Source organism: Monomorium pharaonis, chromosome 6, assembly GCF_013373865.1.
Source record: "Monomorium pharaonis isolate MP-MQ-018 chromosome 6, ASM1337386v2, whole genome shotgun sequence".
Classification (NCBI taxonomy): Eukaryota; Metazoa; Arthropoda; class Insecta; order Hymenoptera; family Formicidae; genus Monomorium; species Monomorium pharaonis.
In genome coordinates, this window is record NC_050472.1 from 11,820,191 (window position 1) to 11,834,203 (window position 14,013).

Below are 14,013 nucleotides of genomic sequence, written 5' to 3' on the forward strand. Positions count from 1 at the left end.
AAAAATCCTGATACACGTGCCCGCTCATTTTATGCTTAGAACTTTTAGAAAAATTTTCAAACAGATAAAAAATGGATCGTTCAATTAGGTGTCCGATTTGTAAAAGAATGACTTATGTGTGAGTGAGTGTATGTGTGTTTATAGGTGTAAAAGTTTCACGCAATTTCAATTTAAATCAGGATTAAATCGATATCGATTTGATGCAAATTCGATTTGAGATTTTGGACTTTGAAAAATTATCTCTAGATTTAGTAACAAATATCATAACTAAAAGCATACATTTCTAAAATATTTCCTCTCAATTGTATAAGCAAATATAGCTCATATAATATAAAATTCAGGTTGAATGCAATAATAAATCAAATGATCAAAGATTGATTCGACATTAATTCGATACAAAAGAGTTCGAAATCGTGGACACGATTGAATTAAAATCGATCTCTAAATAGATGTGATTTTAAATTAACGTTTTGGACATTAATTCGATATTGATTCAAAGATTATTTTTCATTGGATATATTTTTAAAGTGTTCGAGAAAGTACCTTTGATTTGAGAAATAAAGGTATAGATATTAATACTAATAATGTTCTCCTATTGAGAGTTCAAATTAAGATAGGTTATTCAAAATTTATGAAACATTTTTTTTATTGATAAAAGTTTTTCTGATTTTTTAGCTATTATTAGTCATTGTGTAAGTGCAAAATAAGAAATTAAGTAGGTGGTTGCTGTTTACATGTTGCTACCGAAAGATAATATTCTACTTATGTTTGATATTTGGAAACGATTTGGAAACTTGATCCAGTTAGATTTCGCGTTTGGCTAGAAAGCTGTACAAACTTTAGAAGGAGACAGCATGCTTTCATGGTGTATCTTTCTCTGTCTATCAATACTTAGAGTAAGGCAAAAATTCACTATGGCAACGAATCAACGAAGGCTTCTTTTCCCTACTATGTGTTGTTAGACAGAAAGGTGACTACAGAACAGAGGCTCACTCTTTCTGAAGTTTGACCATGCACAACAAAGGAAATAGAAAACGCGAAGTCTATATATTCTACGTCTATGTTTGAAAATAATATTTGATTTAGATTTAGCATACTTAAAAAAAATTACATTATATTATTGTTTAATAAAAATATGCATGAAGAAGGATCCGTAAGTAGAGCCAAAATTCAGTGATTTTACTCATCTTTCTTTGTTTAGATTAGACTTACGTAAAACCGCCGGAGACAAGCTTCTGATTGGTGTCGATCGCGGTGTTGATCTTGGAGTCGATCCTGTTGATAATAGACTCATTGGCTTCAACAAGCTTTGATTCAATATATTTTCTTTTCCCTCAGGGACTGTAACATACACCATTAACTTTTTTTATTATCATATAATATTAATTTAGATTATTTAGGTTTTAGAAAATTTTTAGATCAAGTTCTTCTGTAGACATATGTTATGAAGTGCACAGGATGGTCGAAATGTTTCAGGATGATTGAGTACCTAAGAAAATATGCATTAACTCTTCATTGTCACACAAGGGTTTAGCGGACCTTGCATTTTACTTTGATGAAGTACATCTTTCGTGAAGGTAGAAAATTGTACTTATAGAGCCATTTCTTAAGGGAAGCAAGTCATGTAAATCAAAATTGTTTAGCAATTTTTTTTTCTTGCTTAAATTTATAGGAAATTTTCCGTAGAATATAAAAAAAATAGTAGAAACCGATTTGAGAGTTCCTTCTATGTTATTTTCGTCGAAAAGTGAACGGTCGAATTGGGCGGAGCACTCATGTAGACGAGTCGGAAACTCAGTCTTTCGATCCCTCTGTAATAAATGTTAACCTGGCTGTGTTAGAATAATGTTCGAAAAACAGTAAGATCTGCTCTATAGCCCTGGAATCGCAGATTAGCAAAAAACTGCGGTAAGTTAAAATAAATTACGATTTTTTCACGATTTTGTTACTCGAACTTTAAACGCGTTTTTCTCCAAACTACTTTTTTAAAATTGGCGTGCAAGATAACTCAAAACAAAGGTTCAATTTATGAGGAAAGTATTTATCTAAATGTATGCACAAGGAGAACTCAATCGGATGAATAGTTTTTGAGTTATCTTGCACGCCAATTTTAAAAAAGTAGTTTGGAGAAAAACGCGTTTAAAGTTCGAGTAACAAAATCGTGAAAAAATCGTAATTTATTTTAACTTACCGCAGTTATTTGTTAATCTGCGATTCCAGGGATATAGAGCAGATCTTCCTGTTTTTCGAACATTATTCTAACACAGCCAGGTTAACATTTATTACAGAGGGATCGAAAGACTGAGTTTCCGACTCGTCTACATGAGTGCTCCGCCCAATTCGACCGTTCACTTTTCAACGAAAATAACATAGAAGGAACTCTCAAATCGGTTTCTACTATTTTTTTACATATTCTACGGAAAATTTCCTACAAATTTAAGCAAGAAAAAAAAATTGCTAAAAAATTTTGATTTACATGACTTGCCCCCCTTAGAGATTGAAGTATTCACTTAGCGTTAAAATTATTACGCAGCCAGTGAAAGTGTCAGTTTGCTTTAGGAAACCGTTGAAAGTTATCGAAAAGTTCCATATATCCGCATATAAAATATCTTTTTTGGAACAACGATTCAAAGACTATTTTTTACTTGAAGTAACATATTTTATAACTAATTTGCTAAATTTTTAGTTTTAAATATTAAAAATTAAAAAAGTTATAATTTTTTTAAAATTAAAAATTTCTAAATTTTTTACTTTTAGCTTTTTTTACTATTTAAATTATCAAGTTTACTATATAAAAAATTAGAATACATTCTCTAAACCTTAAAGTATATTATTAAATTTTTGTATTAATATCTCTGATATATTTTGAACTATTTGGCGATGTATAAACAAATCATACAAGATCTGGTAGACTCAGTGTGAGACTAGTGTTACGTAACAAAGATGTGCCAACAAAAAGTTAAAAACGTTTTAGACAAAAGTTACAGGATATAAAATAATTAGTACATTGATTGTGAGAAAGGAATATTGTAAAATCAATTAAATTGCCGACGTTACAGGTGCTACAAACATATGCTGTTGATTCATCTGTAATTGAATTTTTCTTTTAATTTTTAAAAGAAAAGCATGGCGTATTGTGATTTAATTAATAATATAATAGAATTAATAAAATAAATAGAACAGAGTTTCTCCTTTAAAATGCTTTTTTACTCGTTTCGATACGATGATTTTTCGCTGAGATATGCGCATTTGAATAAAAAGGCAGTTTTTCACTTTAAATGCGCATATCTCTTTTCATACTATGAAAAATCATCGTATCGAGACGAGTAAAAAAGCATTTTGAAGGGGAAACTCTGATCTATCGCATGCTTTTTATCCAATTAAGTTGCGTTATTTGCCTCACGCCATGGATCGTCGCAAACTCGGACCAATATTTTTCAATTTCGCATGCTTTCGCTTTGTCATACGCCATTTTGAAAAAAATTATTACGCAAAATTTTAATAAGTCGATTCTTAAAGTAGACATTTGAAGCTTTAATTTCCTTTTTTAGAAACTTTTCTATCTTTATTATTCGCGTAGTTATCGTTGTTGGAAGTTTAGTGATTTTTTAACAAACTTTAGGTGTACCGCTTTTTTTTCGACTGAGTGTATATTTATATATAAATGTTATGAATAAATAAATACAAATGTGCATTTTTTAGTGCTTATTTTACAATGTAAAATTATGTAAAAAAAATATTAAGAGTTATTGCATTTCTTTGTGGACAAAAGTTATATGAAATTACCATCTACAACTAAACAGGCTGATGTATATGCTTTTCCAAGATCGTTGTAAGCCACACACGTATATTCTCCTTCATCCTCAGGATAGATATGTTGAATATTTAATCGTGCCGTTTCACCGTCGAATTCGGCAGCAAAATCGCCCGCCATAATTATAATCTGACAAAAAGTATTTTAAATTATAGCTCATCATTTGTGTGCAATATATTACTAAGCATTTAAAACTTTTATTACTTTGCCTCCACGTTCCCAACGAATCAAAGGTGGATCTGGTGAAGCATAAACTTTACATTCCAAGGAGACGGCATCGCCGTCGCAACACCGTAGATCTCGCAATTCTCTTTTTATAACCGGCAGGGTCAGTACCTTTCTAGAGTTTGACGATTTATTGTATTAATGGTACAAGTTAAATAGAAACGTATGCGCATCATTAAACTTTCGTAATAACTCACCCGTGAGGAGATTTCTTCGTTTGTTCTTCCTTGTCTTGTCCTGAAAAAAAATCGTTGAATTAGATTAGTTAAACGTAAAGTAAATTTGGTTTGCATTTTAGAGTTTACCTTTGGCATAGATCTGCAAAGAAATTACAGCTTTAGTTTCTCCATGGCAGTTACGAGCTATCACGGAATATGTTCCAGTAAAGTCGAGCTTGGCGTAAGGTATTTCCAACCGATATTGTGGCCCTGCGCCTACTAGTCGGAAGTGAGGTGCATCCTTATAATAATCGGGCTGCAAAATGTAAAGTATAAATATGCAAAAATTTCAGAATTTAATTCATTGTAAGTATAGTAAGTAGTGAATTAGTTGTAAGTATCAAAATATAAAGGCTTATATTAATGAAAATTAAACTTGAAATTTTTAACGCGTTTTTTCAAAACAATATTTTTCAAGTTAGCGGAAGTAATAAACCACTTATCTATAAAATTCAGCATACAACAGCATTCAACAAATTACCTCTAATTTTTTTAAAATATAAAGCAATGTTTTCTCCATGAAAAAGATTACAATCACATCAATATCTACGATTTGTTTTGTTTTGTAACAAAAACTATTGAAAAATTGAGGCGCAAAATTTTATTAAAAAAAAAAAATAAAGGTCGCCATTTTGTTAATTTGTATCTGAATTAATTCCTTGTGGTCTATTCTAGAACGACACTCATATTGACCAAGAAAATGTTTTGTTTGATTGTTTCAAATGACTTTTACGATTTCTAAGACTTCCACCATGAGACCATGTTCTGCGTGAAGAGGTTTCGACCGTCTCCGCTCAACTTTTCTTCAGCGATCCCGGCAGATTGCGGCCCCGGTAGCATACGATCGCAAGGGGAGGAGATGAAGATTAAGGGCAAGGACCAATCATATTAAAGAATAAGTGAGTGTTCAGTATAAGATTGGTTCTTGCTCTTAGTTTTCATCCCTTCCCCATACGACCGTATGCTACCGGGATCGCAATCTGCGATCGCTGCTTTTCTTCACAATTAATATACAAAATTGACTTAAAAAATTCCTAAATATACATAAAATATAGTAAACAAAATACAAAAACAAAGAAATGTCTATTTTTTTTATTTTTTCCCTCAAAATTTCCAAAAATTGTTTCTTTTCAGGCTACAAGGTAGAATGGACCCTTAACTGAATCAAATGCTATATCGTGTGTTTATTATTTCTTATTAATGTTTGTTCCGTTCTCGCTTACTTTATGCATGTTTTATTGCTAATCATAACAGCATATATGTTTGATCACGAATACAATTAAATTATCGGGGAAGCATAAAGAAGTAATTTAAACTTTAAGTAATAAAGAAAGAAAATTGAATATTGATATTTCCGCAATAGTGACATTATTTGATTCAGCAGCATTTTATTTTTGAAATTGTATTAAATAACGAAGATGTATTAATTTGGATAATAATTGACAATTAATGGACAATTTGATTTAATGTATTTTTGAACAAGACTACTAATTGTAAGACATAATTGCATTCGCTTGAATGTCTTTTTACTTATGCAAATGTGTATTACGTCTACTATATTGATAGACTTCGGATGTTAATTCTTATGCAAGATTATAAAACAGGGTTAAAACTCAGCACGTGGTGTTGGAAAGGAAGAGAACAGTAAGAAAAGAAAGAAAAAGAGAGAAAGAGAGAGAAATGTGTTTGTCACGGTTCTAGTCCATATAGGGAGCGAAAGTCGAACACATTGCCGCAGTCTGATCTGATTGAAGTACTGCATAGTCATGTATATCACTGTTTTACATTATATATTCTCATAAATTTGATGATGTTTTTTTTGTATTTTAATAGCCTCTAAAAAATAAGTACATGGAAAACGAGGATCTTTTTTGAATGCTGAATTGAAATCTTGACGTAATAAACTCTCTGAGATGTATCTATATTGCATCTATCACATTACGCGATTGGCCTACATTCGTGAGGATTTAAATCCAATTCCACAACTCAGTTTAACGGTGTTTAATTGGATATGTATTATATTTGTAATCTATACATAAAAAAAATTCGCCTCGTTAAATTTTTAATAAATTCTAAAATATAATATTTAAAATATATTAATATAATTTATTTGCACAATTTTAATATTTTTAAAATAGTTCCATAATAGTTCACACAGGAGCAAATTTTATGGGTGTCTGTCTTTAAAATTTATATATGTAAATTGTTTTTACATGTAAGAGCATGCTAAAATCAGGAAAATTGGTATAAACATAATCTGTATTATTATAATGGTCAAATTATATATTTTATACAAAAATCTAAATCTATTTTTTATTGTAAAATCTATGTAAATTGTTGAGTTTGCCACTCAAAGTATAAATAATGGCCATATTGTATGTACGAGTAAAAATTTCCAGATCTAATAAATTAGATTAATTTTTTAAATTGAAGTGATCTGTAACTTTATTGCTTTTTAATATCTACTTTTAAATCGTTTAAAGAATACATTGAAAAGTTTTTATGAGAAATCTCAGGTACACAAGTTATAGAAATACGAAAGATTCGTGAAAATCTGCGTCAACATTTAACAACCTGTATTTAATTTTATTTTTTTCGTAAAAATGGTCGGTAATGGATTTTCAATTAAAATTAATTACTATTTCAAACAATATTATGTAAAAAATTAAAATTTATTTTAGAATTTTTGTTTGGTGATAGAACTACTTTAAATTAATTTAGAATTTTTATTTCGATTTTTTTCTTAGTTCTAGACAAATAATTTATAATAATAGTAAGTTAATTTTCTGATCGATAAATGTTTTAAACATGTAGATAAAATTAAGAAGTAATCTTGATTTTACTTACTTGATTAGCGGATCTTGATGCTAAATGCAATTTTTCGATTAATGTAATATTCTTATTAGCTCATATAAACTACGCGTAGACAATTACGTCAATCTTGAAACATTGTTTCGAGATTCACTGTCAGTACTGAAAATTTAGTTTATGTTTATAGATTTTTAATGACAGTGAATTTCGGAATGTAGCCACAGTTACTAAGTTAAATATTTATGTTCAGAAGCATTTTAAATTTCCCCTTTTATCCGAAAAACTTTAAATAATTTGTTGCGAAAAATAATACCTAAGCTAGGATTTGAATCTCCCATTCTATGAGGGCGTTTTAATCAATTTTACCATCGAGGCATGGTATTACTCTTCGTAACAACCAATATATCTTAAAGAACGTCCTTTTTCAAGCGACGTAATGTGTGTATATACATATTTGTATTTCAAGCCTGACGAAATTATCGGCGCACAGTTTATATGTATGAGCTAAGAATATTAAATTATTATTATTAATAGAAAAATTATATTCAGCATAAAGATTTGCTGCAGACTGAATAAGCAATCTTAACTTTATCTATATGCTTAAACAATTATTTAAATTAATAATTTGATGTTTTACTTACAGTAATGTCATACTTATTACTGCATCCTACATCGAATCGAATACATTTATTTCTATTGAAATGTAGAATAATTAAAATAAATAGAATTTGTGTGCGTTGATTACTAAAAAGATTTTGAGGAGACTAAGGAAATTAAATATAAACAGACTGATTTTATAAGTTGAATCAAAATAATAATTCACGTTTCACATAAGACACAAAATCAATTTCACGTCATATAGTAGTCATAAATGATCAAAACTTAAAACGGTTACTCGTTTGCTAAAGTTACACGACGACTGTTTTGCTGCCTGTACGTTACAGTACCGATTCATCGACGGAGGAAGTCGAGTTGGTCTCGACAAGGGGGGGTATTGTTCTGTGCACATTTTAGGATTATGTAGATATTCTGAAATGACGTGGATGCGAACATTCCTTCGGTTAACGCGCTACTACCGTTTTCTTTATTGGGTTTATATATCGTTAATTGACCATATAAATTCCTTTCTCAAATACGACATATATTGAATCTTATTCCTTCATTCGAATTAAAAATGTAACGCGTGACGCAACACATTGTTACCATATAAGAAACTATCCAATGTCAATGCCATTTCCTTTGGCGTATATTATGTCTTGTCCTCTTATGGCTACAATACGTACAATTCTCTGTTACGTTCTGCCACGTCATTTTTTTGCGGCTACCGTGACCCACATAACATAGTTCAAGTCAGTAATAAGGTGAAATCCACTACAAACGCTTCAAAACATTCTATGATTGGCTAATTCGTAAAATTCTTTGTTCTGATTGGTCACTCAAATGCTTTAAAGCATTTATAGCCTCAAGTAGATCGCATCTTTAATACGTCATTTCACTATTTGATATTGCATAATGTTCGGTTTTTTTTCAATTGTCCGTAATTTTTAATTTAAAAAAAATAATCAAAGTATATTAATAGTTTGTTTTAAGTTCAATTATTTTTATTTTTTTTCAATCAATATCTTAATTATATCATATTAGTTTTAAAAAAAGGCGAAGAATTACAAATCAAATACATTAAAAAATTATAAAAATATTTATATAGTTTACCTTGAGAAAGTCACGCAACCATATTACTTCCGGCTTAGGATCTCCAATTACTTCACAAAGAATAATAACTGTGTCGCCCTCGATCGCTTCAGTTGATAAAGGTTTTTTGACGAAATGAGGTTCCTTCGAATATCTAGAAATAAAACAATTTCATTTCTAAGCAATATTTTCAAGCAACAATTCGACCTTTCGAGACGTTTAAAGTATGTGATATGTATGTTGTAAAAAGTTTTGTTTATATAGTTAAAAAAATAAAAAATATCTAAAATATATTATAATGGCGAAGGATAAATGTAATAAGATAAAATATAATAAATATATTAAGAATAAAATATATTAAGCATACATAGACATTTTAGAGACATATTTTCTTAATTACAACTTTGCACAAAATGTGAATAATTCACACGCAATAAAATTAAAGGCGTAGTATTGTAAGATTTTTCATTTTTGTTTCTACGAGAATCTATTTTGAAACAAGAGAATGTTTTAAAGTCAAGTTCCCAAAATTGGATTTTAAGATGAAAGTAAATAACACATATTTTTCATAGTCAAATTTTCTTTATAATAAAATTTCTATCTAAAAAAATTAATTTAAAAAAATGCTTCAGAAATTTCTTTTGCAGATATATTCATACAACATCAAAAACCGTTTGAAGTATTTCAAAAATATTTTAACTAAAAAGTGAAACATTTCATAAAGGTTTCAAAATATGTCTGCAACATTTCTGAAAAAACATTCTAGAATAACAAAATGTTCGCGATTCTTAAATCTTTAGGGCAGTTTAAGGGATAGCTGCATGATGTATACATGACGTATACATGTACAGTCGGCGTCAATAATGCCTTCCTACATAAAATAAGTCGCATTCGGGACAAGTAACTAGGTGCATTATATTATCAAGCTATTCATGCAACATGACTGTTAGTCTAAAAAAACATTATTTCCAAATCGTATGCATGCACGTTCTCAACAGCTTTAAATGCTTAATTTATGCTAATTTAATATAATATAATCTAAGTTGTATATATTATTAGAAATATAAGTAAATTGAAATAACACAGAGAGAAAGAGAAAAAAATCGAATAATAAATTATATTATTAATATAATCTAGCTCTCCATATATTATATGTGGAAATGGGTGTCTAATTTGGAATTTGTATACAATCTAAGTATTAATCTTACATTTTATTAATTTATACATTTTATTATGTTCTATACTAAATTTATTTTATTAGGCTTGTTTAAGAAACATCGTGCACATATAACTCTCGCTTTTGACGAATTTGTATTTAGCAGATTTTACATAGAAAAGACTATGAATGTATGAAATATGGGTTTTTATTTTTTTAATTAACTAAGCAAATCATATTTTTTCGGTATTCGTATGGTGCGATGTTTAGTTTTCAAAAAATAAAGGAGTTCCAATTTAGGAAATTGTTCCAAATATGAATTCTTTCCTCTTAGTATATATGTATTGTGTATATATATATATATATATATATGTATATACAATACATGTATACACAATATATAAAATATAAATAGACAATACAATATTGTCATATATATAATTATATATAAAATATTTTCGATAAATATTATGAAAATATTTTCTGAGTAATTTAAATGAAACGAAAACGTAGGTTATATAATACCCTCATTTTTTCTATATAAGATTTTTATTTTAGGTGTGTGTGTGTGTGTGTGTGTGTGTGTGTGTGTGTGTGTGTGTGTGTGTGTGTGTGCACATATCTAAAATAAAATTTTAAATTTATATGGATAACATTTTTTCCTGGTGAAAACAATAAAATGTTTCAGTTTACGCTTTACAGAAGTTTCCTTAATGCTCCTATTATTATTCCTTTATATTCGACTTACGTTCCGATTTATATTTTTAGCAGGTTTTTTATTAAACTCAAAAAATAAGCCCTTTTAAATTAAAAAGATGTAAAGTTAAAATATTATAGCAAATATTATTTACTAATATTTAATGTAATACTATAAACTGTACTATTAATTATATAATTTCATTAGAGAATAATATGGTCATGGTCGTTATATAGTCCAATTATATGTACTAGTATAAACCTCTTGCTCTAGTATTATCGTAACCAAACTCAAATAGAATAATAAATCACAACAACGTTAAAGTCATAGAAAAATAAATCGTGATTTTTTTAATACACTCAGAAAATAAAATCAAAATATTAGCAGGTAAATATTACTGCCTTATAAAAATTATAATATTGGGCAATATTAAATTGGCCTATAATTATTAAAGGAGAGGCACTAAATTTAGAACAGTTTCTTGAGTTGGCACCTCTTTATTTCTCGGAAATTAAACATCGCATCGTACAAATACTAATAAAAACACGATCCGCTTAGTTAATTAAAGAAATGAAAACCCATATTTCATATATTCATACTCACTTTTTTCTTTTAAAATTTGCTAAAAGTGAATTCATCAAAAACAAGAGTTTTATTTGCACAATTTTCTCTTGCCAATTGCACAGTTTCAAACAATAGTGAATGTATCATTGACATTACCATAACATTACCATCATTTCATATGTTTGTAGTTTTTCTAAAACTGTTTCTTTTTAATTTTCTCTTTTATATTTATGCAGATTTAAATATAAAATTGTCGTGTGTGCGTAAATTGACACACTCCATGAGACTGGAGATGTAGTAATATCACCTATGACAATTGTTACTATGCTGTGACTGTAGTATAACTAGGCCGTGACAATTATAATAAAGGAGAAGGTGGTAATATGGCCACCCATTTATATTTTATTTAATAACTTCGTTAATAATCAATGCTTTGAGTTGAAATTTTACGATTATATTCATCAAAAGTGTTGCTCATTAGATTTTCAATTCAAAGTTATAAAATATTTATTATATTATATATTATTTATAAAAATGTAACGATATTGCATAATGGGCCGAAAAGAAATAGGGAGGGTAATATGGCTACCACAAAAATAAATTTAAAAAATTGGTTTTGTTTAAAAAAGTCACAGTATTTTGTTAGAAACATATATATTTATATGAAATAAGTAGTTATATCAAAACAGGTGATTTTTATTCACATTTAATGGAAGTTAAATAAAAATAACCTTAAATCTGAAGAACCTTATTCATATAAAAGATTTTCTTAAATTAAGCCTTTAATCTATTGATCGAGGAATTTTGTCGATATGGAGATCTCGAAAAAGTAACCATATTACTAGCACACTTAGATGGCCATATTGATAACATCCTATATCATCGTTTAATTTTGTATAACTCGAAATATATACAGCCGAATAAAGAGTTAAATAATAAAAAAGTACTCAAGTGTACATACATTTAAGTGATAATGCGGTTAAATTTAAAAAGAATGACGAAACACGTATAATTAAATGTTAAAATGTACCTTAAAAAATTTTCGAAATTTTTAAAAGTAAAAATGCTTCATAACAAATGTTGACTGTTGTGTTTTGTCATATTAGCATCATTATATAACAGTAGGTTACTAAACAAATGATATCATAAATAATTACTAGAATTCGTCAACTAATAACGGAGATAATATGGGTGGCAATATTATCCGCACTGACCATATTACCACCTTCTCCTCTATATAACATGAAAATTAAAACATTAATACTTTGATTGTATACGGGTTCCAAATTAGGCGCCCATTTTGTCAGTTGCCCTTTTTGACATGTGTCACGAAAATATTAATTATTAAAAAAATACAAAGCAGCATTATAAAAATTATTATGTCATTTGATAGAAGATTGTTTCTAATTTAAATTAGTGTTTTTAAAAATGTTTTTCTAACCATTATTTAAGAAATGTAGTTCAAAAACAAAGTGGTGTTCCAAATTCGGCGCCTTTTCTTTATTTATTTTAAATATTGAAAGTATAATTAAAAGCAGTACTTTTAATACTAAGAATAAGTATTAATTACTGGCCAATTTAATACTATCCAGTGTTACATTTTTACAAAGGTTTGTTTCATTTTCATTGATATTTGTTGATTATAAAAAAATTTATTGTGACGAAATATATATTTTTATGAAGTATCTTATTTCTGTAAAATATATGTATTTATCCGTAGGAAAAAATTATGCAAAAATTACTGCACCAAAAATTGCATATTTTTGTGCATGAGTTTCTGTTGTTTTTACAGATTTTTGTACAAAGTTTTCGCTTTCAGAATTTTTCTGTACAATATTTTGCAGAATTTTATTTAATATTTTCTGAAATTTTTTGCCTTCAGAAAGAATTACATAAAATTTTGCAAAATTTTTTGCAGAAAAATTCTGAAGGCGAAAACTTTGTACAAAAATCTATAAAAACAGCAGAAACTCATGCACAAAAATATGCAATTTTTTTTGCAATAATTTTTGCATAATTTTTTCCTACTGGTATCGCCTACCCAGGTAGCAAGCCTACGTCATTTTGACGTCCCAAAATGGTCATATCTGGTCATATGTCGTCAAAATGACCATTTTTTTACATGACCTAAAATTGACGTCATGATGTGACGTCATTTCATAGTCATATTTCAGTCACGATCTGACGATTACTTTCCCAGACAGCACGCATCCAAAATCGGGACATAAAGACGTATTTTAGACACGGTCTAAAGCAGTGTCTACAATGAGATTTAAGGCGTAAGGCATAAGCATATTATATAAGCATATTATATTTAACTTTAAGAGAACTTTTTTAAGAAAACATTTAGATATCTTGGCAATGATGTCAAAATGGTAACATTTATCAGAGACGTCTACTAAAAGCGGTCTTTGAGATATCTCATTGAAGAATTTCATTTAAGTTTCTTGAAAATGTTATCCTTTATTATTAACCCACCAAACACCAAGTTACATGTAACGTACCTGTTAGTTGTAATTTCCCACTCAACAATATAATTGTAATATAACACGTGTGTTATATTGCAATTATATTATTGAGTGGGAAATTACAATTAACAAGCACGTTACATGTAACTTTGTGTTTGCTGGGAAGGTTATGGAAAAAGATAAATTTAACAATGAAATTAGTAAGTAAATAAATTAATGCTATTTATTTTTAATATGTTTTGCAAAATTTAATTGCTTTTATAAAAAATAATATAATTGCGTCAGTTTATAACATATAGGTATATGTAGACAATAACAAGTACCCATATCGATGAGTCAAATTGGCGTAGCAGCTAGAGTACAAGGTTCGT

The 14,013-nt window shown here is 28.5% G+C and overlaps 1 protein-coding gene across 1 annotated transcript in view; it reads right to left on the reverse strand.

Annotated features, from left to right (window-relative positions):
• The window catches only part of LOC105834071, a 110,204-nt gene that overhangs the window by 24,060 nt on the left and 72,131 nt on the right, over positions 1-14,013 (reverse strand). The window contains exons 27-32 of the mRNA XM_036289053.1: positions 8,779-8,911; positions 4,345-4,513; positions 4,237-4,276; positions 4,019-4,154; positions 3,787-3,943; positions 1,213-1,341 (exon numbers count right to left, since the gene is read on the reverse strand). Of these exons, the coding sequence (XP_036144946.1) occupies positions 1,213-1,341; positions 3,787-3,943; positions 4,019-4,154; positions 4,237-4,276; positions 4,345-4,513; positions 8,779-8,911 (764 nt within the window). The remainder of the gene's footprint in view (positions 1-1,212; positions 1,342-3,786; positions 3,944-4,018; positions 4,155-4,236; positions 4,277-4,344; positions 4,514-8,778; positions 8,912-14,013) is intronic.